Here is a 15,807-nt window from a genome sequence, read left to right as displayed (position 1 = left end):
CAAGAGAATTACTGCCAACATTCGGGGCTACAAAGCAGAGCTCTCTTTTACCAGTTTCAGTGTTTACTATCCAACTGAACAGTGTGCGATAACTCATTTAGCTGGATATAATACAACACCTTCAATGTAGTGCTAAGCAATGTCCCCTCTCTGCAATTGTGTATGATGGAAAATTCGAAAAGTAGACTTTTTTTAATTTTAGTTATTTTAACTAGCACAGACTTCGCTCCAAGGGGGATTGGAAAATCGTATAGAGATCAATTTTATTTCAACAGAAAAAAACTGTATATATGTTTTTGCACAGAGGACAATGCACTATGTGATGTCGGGCTGAGGCTATATTGCAATGACCAGGATGTGATGCAGACAAGCTTATGTACAACCTAGAGCCCTCAGATAAGAAAAAGCTCTTCCAGCGGTTTCAGATTTTAAGCAGGAGGGAACAGATTTATTGTCCCCGGGGTTCAACAACAGAAACCACTATTAGAAGAAAGCAAGAAAATGGAAGATTAAATACATTTTTGTAGACAAATTAAACTATTTTACCGTCTACCTCTGTTCCAAACATCTACTGATCTTATCTTTATTCAGTGAGTGGCACCTTTTAGGTTTTAATGCTTTGTAAATGTTTTCAATTGGACTGAAAGTGCATAACCAAGGACTGGTGCCTAGGTTTCTGGGCTCCAAATCAGCAACACGGCCACTAAACTAGGTCTCACACCTAGATGACAGACCACTAAAGGCCATGGTCGTAGTGGCACAGCTGCTCTTGATGGGAAATCATGATCAATCAGGAAATACCTACTTACCATGTGGGGTTTAGCTTCCAGGTCCTTGAAGTCAGAATCTTTGATGCCAGCCATCAATTTATAATATTCTAGATTCTGCCTCATCTCCATGTGGTCAGGGTTTGCAACATAGAAGGTGTGTGCAGCAGCAACAGCTTTATCCAGCATGTTAATCTAAAAGGAGATTTACAAAAAAGAAAAAAAATTCAAGTATGTCAGTGATGAACTTAAAAATAAGCATGCAACAATGATATACCTAACACAAGCCTCAGCACTGGGTAAAGGCAACCATGATTAACGGAACCTTGTTGTTGGGTCCAATATTTTATTATTTTATTTAAGCGCTGTTCTAATAATACTCTGCAAACTTTATTTTCCATGTGCTCCTCTAATTTAATTCTGTTAATAGTAAATGTGTGCATACATGTAGTTTGATTAGTAATAATTTCCTGATGATAAAAATCAATATGTATACAAAAACAGGATTGATTTCTTTCATTAGTCTAACAAAATGGGAAAACTATTTCACAAATTACAGTAATTCAGCAGATGACAGAAGACAGTTAACCCTTACATTTACAACTTTCATTGTGCTACTAGTATAATCACATCCTTATCTGGGGCGTAACGAAACGATGACTTTACTTGATTCGAGTGTAAGCATCAAAGCAAATTATTTTTTGTAAACTAAATTTTACCACGCTAGATAGGAAAGAAGTTCCTCTATACCTCAGAAAGGAAAGCTGAAATTGTGCATGGATGTACATGTATAAAATAAAATCTCAAAATTCCGTAGGAGCCATTGAATCTACTTCTTGAACTCAGTACCAACTTACATCAAGTACTTTTTTATGTCATGGGCCTTCTTAAGATCTAAACAACCCTTTTACCAGGAACTCCGTCCGTGTTTGTGCTTTTGCATGTCAGAAATTGGCTCTCAGACAAAAAGTTAAAAGAAGCTTTATGCACTGATTTTCAACAAAGGACTCCCTCTGCTTCTTTTAATGCACAACTAAGTACATACTGGTTTAAGCTTGAAACAATGATTCCTCTATACAAATAGATCCTTTTCTTAGACATAGGTTCACTCTTTTTCCAAACACCAGACACACTGAAATGATGCCTTTTATAGTCCTTTTTTTATGCCCATCTGTAGCGTGCGACTAAAAGTGATGCTTCCAATGATCAAATCTAGGGAGCAGTGAGGGAAAAGAGGGTTGCTTAGATCTTGAGAAGGCCCATACCATAAAAAAATACTTGATGCAAGTCGCTGGTTAATTCAAGAAGTGTATGCTTACGCGAGCTGTACATCCCTTGCATGTCCCTTACAACTACTTAATATTTGCCTACTCCGACATTAAAATTTAAAAAAACAAATTGTAAATTCTCCACTGAATAAAGTATATTGAATAGGACACTTACTGATCTGTATAACCCAAGATAGCCCTTATGTTGAAATCTTTCTTTGCAGATCGCAGGCAAACTAACACTAGGACCATTTCTATCAACTGAAAAGACCATCACTTCAGGTATACCGCAGGGCTCTTCTCTTAGCCCTGCACTTTTTATTATCTGCATGGTCCCAATCATCTCGCCGAGATCATCCTTTGGTATCGAAACATCTTCATATGCAGATGGCATGCAGCTATTAGTCCAAGACAAAGAATCAACGGACTCAGTGCAACTTCAAGCTTTGCCCAAACGAGGTTATTCAGTGGATGCAAGCTAACCACCTCAAATGCAATACAGATAAGACAAAGATTACGCTTGTAGGGAAAACATGATCTGGTATCATGGTGGCCAGATGCTCTTCGGCTTCAGCTGCTCTTAAAGCCCTTCATTGGCTGCCAATACATTAAAGGGTCTTATTCAAGATCTTGCTGATTACATTTAGAGCCTTTAGTGTGTCAGTTCTGAAATATCTAGCTTCCAGGTTTACTCACTACTACCCCCCAAACTCTCAGATCTTCCTCGGCCAATCTGCTTGAACCCCCAACCTTTAGGTGCAAGACTAAAGGTGGCAAATCTCTTGCTGTCCTCGAGACTAGGGCTTGGTATCAACTCCCCAGACATCTCAGATTCATCAACTCAGAAATACTCTTCAAGAAATATCTGAAAACTTGGATCTTTTCAGCTCTCGACTCTTTATACCATTCCCTGATATAGGGACCCTTGCTTATGTGCATGTTTACCTTGTCCGCTATGAACTTTATTATTTCCCGCTCAGCGTCAGGATGCTGCATTTGGAGCGACTGTCGTGCTTTATAAATTCATTCATTCATTCATGTTTATAAGCATCTAGAGGTCTTTGCATCTGTAAGCCTCCTACTGAAATCAAGCACTCTAATGTGCTTTGAATTTGTTTTGCATCACCAATAAAGATAGATTCTTACAGAACGTGCCTGGTTTTGTTTTTATCTAACTGTGAAAAGACCTGAAGCTGAGCCACAGACAAACTATGAAACAAGACAGGTTCTCAAAAAGTAACTTGAAAAATAGACCATCGCAAACAGTGGCATTCGCAATGGGTCTGGCTTTAATGTGCTGCACTCTGCACTCTCACAGGTACACTGTTCACCCTACACTCACATGGGCAGGATCTTTTACTTTTGGAGTACTGCACGTAGGAACCAGAAATGAGAAAGAGCTTCTACGCCTGCTCTGGTGCGAAGAAAAATGGGCACAAAGAGGAAACATGGGTCATATGTGTGTTCTGCTCGATTTTCCCGGCCTTCTTGTGAGGAACAATGATGGAATGTGACTTCAGTCTCTTACCATTCAAGTCTAAGGGTTAGAGTAGTGAATGGAGCCTATTTACTAGGCACTTCGACATGATTCTGTGCTCTTCCCCATAGATCAGGGCTTGCACACATAGCCTAGGGGATAGATTCGTTAGTATTAGGGATAACCTGTCCTGTAGTGAGGGTATTTCATGGAGCTGTGCTGAATTCAGGCCTGGTAGGCCTCAAACGGGAGAGACTCCATCTTTCTTTCTGCTCCGGCAGCTTGGGATGCTTCTAGGTCAAATGTAATGTTTTAGTTATGAGGTGTTATTCGCTTGGAGAGAACCGGTTCAGGCCGGCCCTTATCGAAGGATTGTATTTTTCTTCATGCCGAAGACACTACATCAGGCCGGCCGGCTGGGAACGTGTCCTTGGTACGGGGAGGTACAAGAATTTGGTAGGCGGCAGGTTACGGGCCGGAATTTTCCATGAAGAAACGCACCTCTATATTAGTGAAAGTCTGAGGCAGTTACATGTTCAGTCCGTAGGCGGCATCTAGCCGTTAGCAGTAAAGCTACTACTTATTCCAGGGAAGACAGACGCCATCTTGAAGGCGGAACAGAACCGAGAGACAGATACTCTCCTAGCAGAATAGCCAGAGAGGAGAGAGTAGCCGAGAAGGAAGAGGTCCCAGTGACTTGGAGAAGGGTGAAGAGAACAGCGCATAGTGGTGCAGACATGTATCCGTGACTGCGGAGGTGTGACTTCCAGGCGAGCCGAGGCACAGACGAGAAGGGAACCTAGATGACCACTGAGTGCAGGCTACATACTACTAAGGTGATGTCGACCCTTTCTTATTAGAGTGTACAACTTAATCTTTCACTTTTCTTTGCAGGTTATGTGTTATATCGTAATGTTATGTGATTGTGTATGTAATGAGTAATAAAGTACCCAGTTTGTAGTGAACCAACATGTGCTGCGTGTTCTTGTATGAGAGGGTAGCCTATTCTTCTAGTCAGCTGCGGCTACATGAACAGATGTTAACCCTGATCAGGTAAGTGGTAACTGAATAAGGGAAAGAGGAGCCCCTCGAACCGGAGAACAGGCTATGCTCGAACTGGCAATCCTTGTGTGATCTGATGAATAGTGAGACTGATTCCCTTTTTGTATGTTATGGTGATCATAGGATGAACTGTCGTATGAGACTGCCGTCTAGGTAGAGAGGTCTGGATTCGTATAGGATCGCGAGGCCGCCACTTGTGATACTGTCGTATGGGCAGAGAGGTCTGGATTCGTAGGGGATCGCGAGGCCGCCGATTGTGCTGAGACTGCCGTCTGGGTAGAGAGGTCTGGATTCGTATGGGATCGCGAGGCCGCCACTTGTGATACTGTCGTATGGGCAGAGAGGTCTGGATTCGTATGGGATCGCGAGGCCGCCGATTGTGCTGAGACTGCCGTCTGGGTAGAGAGGTCTGGATTCGTATGGGATCGCGAGGCCGCCACTTGTGATACTGTCGTATGGGCAGAGAGGTCTGGATTCGTATGGGATCGCGAGGCCGCCGATTGTGCTGAGACTGCCGTCTGGGTAGAGAGGTCTGGATTCGTATGGGATCGCGAGGCCGCCACTTGTGATACTGTCGTATGGGCAGAGAGGTCTGGATTCGTATGGGATCGCGAGGCCGCCGATTGTGCTGAGACTGCCGTCTAGGTAGAGAGGTCTGGATTCGTATGGGATCGCGAGGCCGCCACTTGTGATACTGTCGTATGGGCAGAGAGGTCTGGATTCGTATGGGATCGCGAGGCCGCTACTTGTGATACTGTCGTATGGGCAGAGAGGTCTGGATTCGTATGGGATCGCGAGGCCGCCACTTGTGATACTGTCGTATGGGCAGAGAGGTCTGGATCCGTATGGGATCGCGAGGCCGCCGATTATAAGAGGTCTTGGTATGTATAGTAGGAAGTCCCTGTCCTTAGGTGGTAAGATATATGTGGTTACCTATTGTAGATAGGCCCTAGGGAGAGGGAGGGGGTAAAGTTCTGACTGGGTTAGTGAGGCTCTGATGAGCGGGTTCTATCTGATCCGAAAACCCAAGCAGAACATTTGGCGTCACGAACCGTTTACGAAACCTGTGTGCGTTGTGGTTGTATCGTGTTTGCTTTCGGCGCGTGCGTGGTTTCGTTTGTATATTATTTCTATATAATTGTGAGTGTAGTTTTTTTTTCTTTTTCTTCTTTCTCTTTTTCTCTTTTTCTTTCTTTTCCGAGATGTTTTCTAGAAAGTCGAAATCTACTTTTAAATTGCCCGTTGATATTCCCGGCTGGGATTCAACGCCTTATGAAGCCTTAGCCCGTGAGTGGGCTGATTCTACTGGTTTGAGTGAGAATTGGAATTCTTTTTTGGAGCTGGCGGAGCCGGCTAATGTGATTACTTGTTTACAGAAGGCGCCGGTATCTAAGGGTGATGAGCTTCCCGTTTTGGGGCGCAGAGGTTGGATTGTTCTGTCTGCGTACAGGATCCTGCATGAGAGGTTGTTGAAGTTACAGAATGTGCATAAGGATGTGGAAGCGAACTTTGTTGAGATTCAGAATGCTCATACTTTGTTGCGGTGTCAAAATAAGTTGCTTGCTGACAAACTTGATACGTACCAAAACTATTGCCGAGAGGGCGGCTGTGCGAATTGCTCGTTATAAATACAAGAATCGGCGTGGTCGGGTTTCGACGTGAAAGGTGCGTCTGGTCGTGGCGAAAGCCGGACTGGATTGGAATCCTGATGAATGGGATGGTAATATCTGGAACTCGAGTGATTCTCCTTCCTCGGGTGAGGAGTCTGCCAAGCGCGAGTCCTCTCGCTCCGGCCGTGATTGTAAGTCTGCTTCTTGCGCCTCTGATGGTGCACCCCGTGATTGCGCTCGTCCTCCGAGGGGGGGTCGATGCTTCTTACACTGATTGTTCCTCTATGTGTACTGGTCGAGCTCCTTGTGATGCTCGTCCCGCGGTCTCGGTGCATCCAGTTTTTCGGCAGAAGTTGCAGCAGGCTCCCGGTGCTCCAAATGGTATTGCTTTAGACTCTTTGGAGGATTTTACTCAACAAGAAATTAGTGATATTTTGCAGCGATTTCGGCAGCGAGCTGGTGAGTCCTTACTCACATGGATGGTGCGCCTTTATGAACTGGGCGCTGCTGGCATTATGTTGGATGCTGGCGATTGTTTGAAGTTTTGTTCCTTGAGTTCGGATTCTACTGTACAGGATCATTTTCGTAACTTTAATGTTGGTGGTCAAATTTCTTTGCTTCAATTGGCGACTGAGGGTTGTAATCAAAAATATCCTACTGAGTCTGACTGGCCTGTGAATGACAAACCATGGTATACTTTGCGCGACGCTGCACAACGTCTCAAAGAGGAGGTGATGAAAACGGCAATTTTTCTGAATACTGCTGACAGGTTGCTTGATGGTTTGTTGACATCTTCTGTGCGGAATCGTATTATTCGTTCTTCCCCTGTTGCTTATAAGCAGGTCATGATGACTTTATTGATTAATCAGACTGGTAACATATTGTCTATGGTGCTGGAATCGGTACGCCAACTCGGTGAGTTGGGTGAGTGGTTTAAACCTGAACGGCAATCCCGGCCTGACACTCGTACTCCTGGTGACAATAAACTTACTAGACGTGATATGTTTTTTGGTCTTATGGCCGATGGTGTGCGGAAGGAGGACATTGACGGTGAGACTACTTCTCGTTTGTGGGAAATGTTTCGCAAACGTGGCTTGGATCGAAAGGAGGGTGCCCGGCGTGTTCGGACAACTGAGTGTGATCGTGGTTTTTCTGACGGTAGCGGTGATGACGACCGCCGTGGGCGCTCTGATCGTCGTGATGATCGACGTTATGTACGTGATTTGTCCCCCCGTAATGAGCGAGACAGGGAGAGAGAGGGGGAAAGAGAGAGGGGGAGAGATGATTATGTTAACAGCAGACGTAGAGATGATAGGGATCAATCCCCTGAGTTGAGAAGGAGAGAGGATCGACACAGATTGGCCGATCGAAACCCGCAGTACAATGCAGAGAACAGGAATCCATTTCGTAATGGAGATGGATATGAACAGGAGGTATCGATACCTGGGAAACGTGAGAGTCTTTATCCTGATTTATCCTGGTACACAGAACGCAGTAAAAATGACTAGGAAATAGGTCAAGCTCCAGTACACAGATGGGCTCACAGAGATAATAGACCCTATGTAGATATTGATATTTATTGGAGACATCGTAATATCCAAAGGGCCCGAGCATTGGTAGATACAGGAGCAGAGGCCACTCTTATTCATGGAAAATCAAAGAAGTTTAAAGGTCAGCCTTTTACAATTACCGGATTAGGTGGAAAGGAAACTCCCGCAGTTCAAACTTTACTTGAAATGAGAATAGGTAGAATTCCTAGAAAAGAATACTCTGTATTAGTGGTACCACTCTTAGAATTCATAATTGGAATTGATATTTTGAAAGGAATGACTTTGCACTTAGATGATGGATGTTATCAATTTGGAACTAAACATTATATATCGTCCAGGCCTGTACGGGTTGGTCGTTTAAGAATGCCCCCCATAAAAGTTCCCCAGGCGACAAAAGTGGTTCGTCAGAAGCAGTATCGTATTCCAGGTGGTCATGAAGAGATTAGTACCACTATTCAGGAGTTGGTGGATGCAGGAGTTATAACCCCAGTTACTTCTGCTTGGAATAATCCTGTTTGGCCTGTACGTAAGAGTGATAATTCTTGGCGCATGACTGTTGATTATCGAGAATTGAATAGACACACACCCTCTTTGACTGTTGCAGTACCGGATGTGATTACCCTAATTGAAAGAATCCAAAAACATCCAGGTACATGGTATGCGTCCATTGATATTGCTAATGCTTTCTTTTCGATTCCGATTGCCCCGGAGTGTCAGGAACAATTCAGTTTTACGTGGAACGGGCGTCAGATGACGTTTAGAAGTCTTCCCCAGGGCTATGTGCATAGTCCTACGATATGTCACCGGCTGGTGGCAGAGCATTTGGCTGAGGTACCGGTTCATCCGCGAATTCAGATATGTCACTATATTGATGATATTTTGATCCAAGGTGAAACACAAGAGGAAGTTCAGACCCAATTGGACAGAGTCATTGAGTGCCTGCGTGAGAAAGGTTGGGAAATCAACCCGGATAAATTACAAGGTCCGTCCCAGGCTGTGAAATTTTTGGGTATTAATTGGCATGAGGGGCACCGAGAAGTGATCCCTCAGGTTAAACAGAAAATTCTTGATTTTGCAGTTCCGAGGAACAGGAAAGAAGCCCAAAGCTTCATTGGTTTGTTTGGTTTTTGGCGCCAGCATATTCCTCATTTGAGTCAAATATTGGCCCCTTTGTACCGTGTCACTCGTAAAAAGAATGCATTTGAATGGGATAAACCACAGCAAGATGCGTTCAGTCTGGCAAAAGAAGCAATTCAGCATGCTCTGGATTTATGGCCTGTATGTGATGCTGATGTGGATTTGAATGTGTCTGTACAAGGCCTTTATGCGAATTGGAGTTTGTGGCAGAAACAAGGCAAGAGTAGAGTACCGTTAGGTTTCTGGACCAAAAAGTTACCTGATGCTGGTGAGCGTTATACACCTTTTGAGAAACAGTTACTTGCATGTTATTGGGCTCTGGTGGATACCGAGCAATTAACTTTGGGACATGATATAGTTTTGCGACCTGAAATTCCTATCATGCAGTGGGTTATGAGTTCGCCGAAAACTCACCGAATTGGACACGCTCAAGAGGCGAGTGTGATTAAATGGAAATGGTATATACAAGACAGGGCACGTGTGGGACAAAAAGGAGTTGCATCTTTGCATGAGCAGGTGGCACGGGCGCCATCGACTGAGACTGAGAGTGAATGTTCCGTACCTTTAGTACAGGAGTCTCCTGTTCAGTGGGGTAGACCTTTTGATGATTTGTCCGCAGAGGACAGAAACCATGTCTGGTTTACGGATGGTTCAGCAAGGTTCATAGGGACGAAACGGCATTGGAAGGCGGTGTCCTATAATCCGATCACACAAAAATTGCTGAGTACAACTGGTGAGGGTAAGAGCAGTCAATTTGCTGAACTCTATGCTGTTTATCAAGTTCTGAAACAAGAGTTACCTGGCACATGTCATATTTTCACCGATTCTTGGTCTACTGCCAATGGACTGGCAGTTTGGTTACCGACTTGGCATTCCCATAGTTGGAAAATCCATTCAAAAGAACTGTGGGGAAAAGAATTATGGCAGGAGATTTGGGAAATGCTCCCACAGAGTACTGTTACAATCTTCCATGTGGATGCTCATACCCCGATAGACTCTCTTGACAAATTCTTTCATAACATTGCAGATGAGAAATCTAAAATTGCTGAGGCAGTGGTGGACAGGCAAGATTCTGATATTGCGGGATTGGCGAAATGGGCCCACCAGAAAGCAGGACACTTTGGAGAGAAAGCCACTAGCAGGTGGGCTGCTGATCGAGGAATTTATATTCCCCTAGATTTAATCAAAAATGTTATTCTACATTGTCCCATTTGTCAGCATATCAGGCAGCGCAAAGTGCCCCAAACTGTTAAAGGTCATTTACATCGCGGGAAATTGCCCGCTCAAATTTGGCAGATTGATTACATCGGTCCACTTCCTATGAGTAGGAATTGTCAATATGTTTGCACTATTGTTGATACATACAGTGGCCTGTTGGTGGCCCTTCCCTGTAAGCAAGCTACCCAATTGAATACTATTAAAACATTGGAATTGATTATGATGTATTATGGTGTGCCATTCCAAATTCAATCTGATAATGCATCTCATTTTCGTGGAAGATTGGTACAGGAATTCTGTGTGGAAAACAATATTGAATGGGTGTTTCATATACCATATTATCCACAGGCCTCGGGTCTTGTGGAGAGGTTGAATGGCCTGCTGAAAGACCAGTTACGTAAATTAACAGATGACAAGTATAAGAATTGGCGAGACTTTTTGCCTCAAGCGTTATTGATTTTGAATAACCGTCCTTTTCTAAATGCTGAATCCCCACTTATGCGTTTGTTTCCTCCGAATGTTGATGCTAAGCCCAATGAAATCAGAGAGACTGTGATGTACTGGGAGATTACTCCCGGAGCTTTGGCTCCATGTAGAGCGACCCCAGGGTCGGCAGGTTTAGACTTGCATGCCATGGATGACACCGTTATAAAAAGTAAGGATCGAGTCATCATTGAAACTGGTGTTGGTGTTCATATACCAACTGGAAATTTCGGATTAATCGCCCCTAGATCGGGGCTGGCTGTAAAAGGCATTCAGGTGCTTGGAGGAATCATTGATAGTGATTATCAGGGAGAGATTAAGATGCTCCTGCTGAATAGCAGTGAGGTTGACTTACTGATACATCAAACTGACCGAGTGGCTCAATTGCTAATAATGCCTGTTTTCAGTGGTGAGATCACAAAAGGCACTGCCCCAACGTTGCTAACTGTACGAGGCCAGAAAGGTTTTGGCTCCACAGATAATCCTGGGGCCAGAGTTTGGGTGCAGTCGCCTAAGAATCCCCCTGAACAAGCAGAAGTCATTGCAACCGGTCAAGACAACACCATTTTAGTTATGAGACCAGGGAAAGATAGCTGGGAAGCAGTCCCGGCTGACAAATGTTACTTCCGAGAATGAATAATGCCTGTATTTGATTCTCTTTCAGATCATTCTTTGGACTGTTGCTGCAGGATGTGTCGGCGTTGGACTCCTTTTGGGCTGGTACGACGAGAGAGGAGGGATCCCATCAACCCGGGCTGAGTTGAGAACCCGAGTGTCGCGTTCCTTTGCTGCGTGGGATTCGTCGTCGAACTTTTGGATTACATTAGCCAAACAAGTGACTAAAGCCCCTCATTTCTGCTTGACACCGATGAGATCGGTGACGGACATTCTAGCGACTTGTTTAGTTGCTGTCCCTGCTTCATTGGAGACTTTGACTCATATTTTTAATATATCAAATGCTCGCCCCAATGTTCTTCTGGGCGATTTTGCTGCCCATGAGTATTGCCCCTTGTGTACTGTACTGTCAGACCCGATACCCCCCATCCAGTCCCAAATAGTTACCTATAATATCACACAGGGTGATTTGTGTTTTTTCCTTACTTGTGATCCTAGTGCGATTTCTGAATGTATGCGTTTAAAATTGAAAGGTGCCACTTCATTCACCGCTCATGAACGAACTTTGTGCCTTCAAAGGACACCGAAAACATGTACTTCTGTTCAGAATAACATGACTTGCAAGAGTTTGGTAGTTACCCCCAGTCATTATCGCACGATGTTACTACCTGCCGGATGGCTTTTCTCATGTGGTAATACTTCCTGGCCATATATTCCCGCAAATATTTCTGGAGGCCCTTGCGCCATTACTAGACTGAGCTTGTTAATGTTTTCATCACATCCGAATGCCAACTCTCGTGTGATTCGAGATACAGTGAGGTTACAGGAGGATTGTGACTCATCTTTGCATTTATATTCCAAGTCTGAATACCTTAGCCTGGCTATTTCAATTGTTGGTGTTCCTGCTTTGGCAGTTTATAATGCCCAATCTATTGGGAAAATGGCCTGCTGGATGGTAAAATCCATCAATCATACTTCTACAGTCCTGTCTGACATGCTATTAGACGCCCAGGGTGAACGTAGGGCTATCTTGCAAAATCGAGCGGCCATTGATTATCTTTTGCTTAAACATGGACACGATTGTTCTGATTTTGAGGGTCTTTGTTGTTTTAACTTGTCGGATCATACAAAATCCATTCAAGCTCACATTGATAAACTACATGACTTGACAGAAGAAGTTAGAAAACACATTGACCAGGGCTGGTTTGACTGGCTCTTTAATTGGTTACCTGATTTGCATATGTTACGTCAGATATTAGGAGGTATTCTGATTACTATCGGCATTTTGATTTCTATCTGTTGCTTTATTCAGTGTATTCCTTCACTACTTCAATTCTGCACACCTGGTACTAGACATAGATCAGTTAGTCTTGTTTCATATTATTCTTCCACAGATATTAGTTCTGTTTAATGAATGTATAATAGACTGAAGTCAAGGGTGAAATGTTCTGCTCGATTTTCCCGGCCTTCTTGTGAGGAACAATGATGGAATGTGACTTCAGTCTCTTATCATTCAAGTCTAAGGGTTAGAGTAGTGAATGGAGCCTATTTACTAGGCACTTCGACATGATTCTGTGCTCTTCCCCATAGATCAGGGCTTGCACACATAGCCTAGGGGATAGATTCGTTAGTATTAGGGATAACCTGTCCTGTAGTGAGGGTATTTCATGGAGCTGTGCTGAATTCAGGCCTGGTAGGCCTCAAACGGGAGAGACTCCATCTTTCTTTCTGCTCCGGCAGCTTGGGATGCTTCTAGGTCAAATGTAATGTTTTAGTTATGAGGTGTTATTCGCTTGGAGAGAACCGGTTCAGGCCGGCCCTTATCGAAGGATTGTATTTTTCTTCATGCCGAAGACACTACATCAGGCCGGCCGGCTGGGAACGTGTCCTTGGTACGGGGAGGTACAAGAATTTGGTGGGCGGCAGGTTACGGGCCGGAATTTTCCATGAAGAAACGCACCTCTATATTAGTGAAAGTCTGAGGCAGTTACATGTTCAGTCCGTAGGCGGCATCTAGCCGTTAGCAGTAAAGCTACTACTTATTCCAGGGAAGACAGACGCCATCTTGAAGGCGGAAAAGAACCGAGAGACAGATGCTCTCCTAGCAGAATAGCCAGAGAGGAGAGAGTAGCCGAGAAGGAAGAGGTCCCAGTGACTTGGAGAAGGGTGAAGAGAACAGCGCATAGTGGTGCAGACATGTATCGGTGACTGCGGAGGTGTGACTTCCAGGCGAGCCGAGGCACAGACGAGAAGGGAACCTAGATGACCACTGAGTGCAGGCTACATACTACTAAGGTGATGTCGACCCTTTCTTATTAGAGTGTACAACTTAATCTTTCACTTTTCTTTGCAGGTTATGTGTTATATCGTAATGTTATGTGATTGTGTATGTAATGAGTAATAAAGTACCCAGTTTGTAGTGAACCAACATGTGCTGCGTGTTCTTGTATGAGAGGGTAGCCTATTCTTCTAGTCAGCTGCGGCTACATGAACAGATGTTAACCCTGATCAGGTAAGTGGTAACTGAATAAGGGAAAGAGGAGCCCCTCGAACCTGAGAACAGGCTATGCTCGAACTGGCAATCCTTGTGTGATCTGATGAATAGTGAGACTGATTCCCTTTTTGTATGTTATGGTGATCATAGGATGAACTGTCGTATGAGACTGCCGTCTAGGTAGAGAGGTCTGGATTCGTATAGGATCGCGAGGCCGCCACTTGTGATACTGTCGTATGGGCAGAGAGGTCTGGATTCGTAGGGGATCGCGAGGCCGCCGATTGTGCTGAGACTGCCGTCTGGGTAGAGAGGTCTGGATTCGTATGGGATCGCGAGGCCGCCACTTGTGATACTGTCGTATGGGCAGAGAGGTCTGGATTCGTATGGGATCGCGAGGCCGCCGATTGTGCTGAGACTGCCGTCTGGGTAGAGAGGTCTGGATTCGTATGGGATCGCGAGGCCGCCACTTGTGATACTGTCGTATGGGAGAGAGGTCTGGATTCGTATGGGATCGCGAGGCCGCCGATTGTGCTGAGACTGCCGTCTGGGTAGAGAGGTCTGGATTCGTATGGGATCGCGAGGCCGCCGATTGTGCTGAGACTGCCGTCTAGGTAGAGAGGTCTGGATTCGTATGGGATCGCGAGGCCGCCACTTGTGATACTGTCGTATGGGCAGAGAGGTCTGGATTCGTATGGGATCGCGAGGCCGCCACTTGTGATACTGTCGTATGGGCAGAGAGGTCTGGATTCGTATGGGATCGCGAGGCCGCCACTTGTGATACTGTCGTATGGGCAGAGAGGTCTGGATCCGTATGGGATCGCGAGGCCGCCGATTATAAGAGGTCTTGGTATGTATAGTAGGAAGTCCCTGTCCTTAGGTGGTAAGATATATGTGGTTACCTATTGTAGATAGGCCCTAGGGAGAGGGAGGGGGTAACGTTCTGACTGGGTTAGTGAGGCTCTGATGAGCGGGTTCTATCTGATCCGAAAACCCAAGCAGAACAATGTGTCAACACATTTCCCTATAGACACAGAATGGGCAAAACCTTTTGATACATCTGGCCCTTAGTATCTTAGAGGACATGTAAGGTTTAAGATGAGAGCTGACATACTCAAGGCAAGCATCAGAAAGTGACTTGTGGATCACACAGAATCTTAAACCAGATCTGTTTATTCACTGGTAACCTGTGAAGAAAGACTAACTGGGATTTAACAGAAGCACGCTGAGATAAATTAAGTAAGTGATGTGCCATCAGCATTTGGCAGAGTCTGAAGGCGTTAGATATTCAGGTAAGTAAAGTCTGCATTCCTATATTCCAAACAGGATGAGACAGCTGCCTCGCTCACCAACCTTCTCCCTTCAACTCAGAGGCATAGAAGAATTTTCATGAAGCTCTTGATTTTACATTGTGGATGAGATGCCTACTGTCTTTGTCACCAAACTGAATAATCAGTAATGCAAGCCTGTTGACTTGAATGTGAAAACAAATAATCATGACCACGGGGGTTTCTCCAAAAGAGAGACCCACCAATCATTTTTAGAAAGCCCTAAAATATGTATTAACATGACCCTTAAATCTTCCTCTAGCAATATCGAGAATTTTCTGATTAAGTTTAAAAAAAGGACATTTCTATTAGACCCCCATGATTGTATTTGTCTGAGAGTTCATAAATTGAATCCCCTTCTTATTTTATTTATCAAATAGGTATAAATGTAAAACCGTTCCTAATTAGGGGTGTGCTAAAATCACATAATTTGCTTTCACATAATTAGGCTAAATGCCACAACAAAATATGAAAATTTACGCAAAATCAGCACTAGCTGTTTTAAGGTGACGTGCACTAGTGTTGATTTTAAAAACAAGGACGCATTTCACACAAAAATGTTCGTGCAAAAAAAGTGCCGTGAACAGCAGCTGCTCGCATTTTGGTCATTCACGTTTTTACCCCGATACCGCAATATAATTTGAGGAAATCATGCAAATTTTGCATTACGTGAAATTATGCAAGTTTGCTCAGAATGGGTTTAAGTTCACAATGTAAAAACCGTTCCTACTGCATTTGTCTGAGGGCTCAGAATGTAAAGCCACTCGTGTTTATGATTTAAATCTCATACTATAGCGTTTA

General features: G+C 44.3%; 1 protein-coding gene across 2 annotated transcripts in view; it reads right to left on the bottom strand.

Moving 5' to 3' along the window:
• The window catches only part of P3H1 (prolyl 3-hydroxylase 1), a 165,871-nt gene that overhangs the window by 119,873 nt on the left and 30,191 nt on the right, over nt 1-15,807 (bottom strand). For both annotated transcript variants that reach the window (XM_085604201.1, XM_085604192.1), the window contains exon 2: nt 810-962. In XM_085604201.1, coding sequence (XP_085460327.1) covers nt 810-962 — 153 coding nt within the window. The remainder of the gene's footprint in view (nt 1-809; nt 963-15,807) is intronic.

The sequence above is a fragment of the Triturus cristatus genome, chromosome 1_2 (assembly GCF_964204655.1).
Source record: "Triturus cristatus chromosome 1_2, aTriCri1.1, whole genome shotgun sequence".
Classification (NCBI taxonomy): domain Eukaryota; kingdom Metazoa; phylum Chordata; class Amphibia; order Caudata; family Salamandridae; genus Triturus; species Triturus cristatus.
The sequence above is the reverse complement of the archived record's forward strand: the minus strand, read 5'-3'. Positions and strand labels throughout refer to the sequence as shown.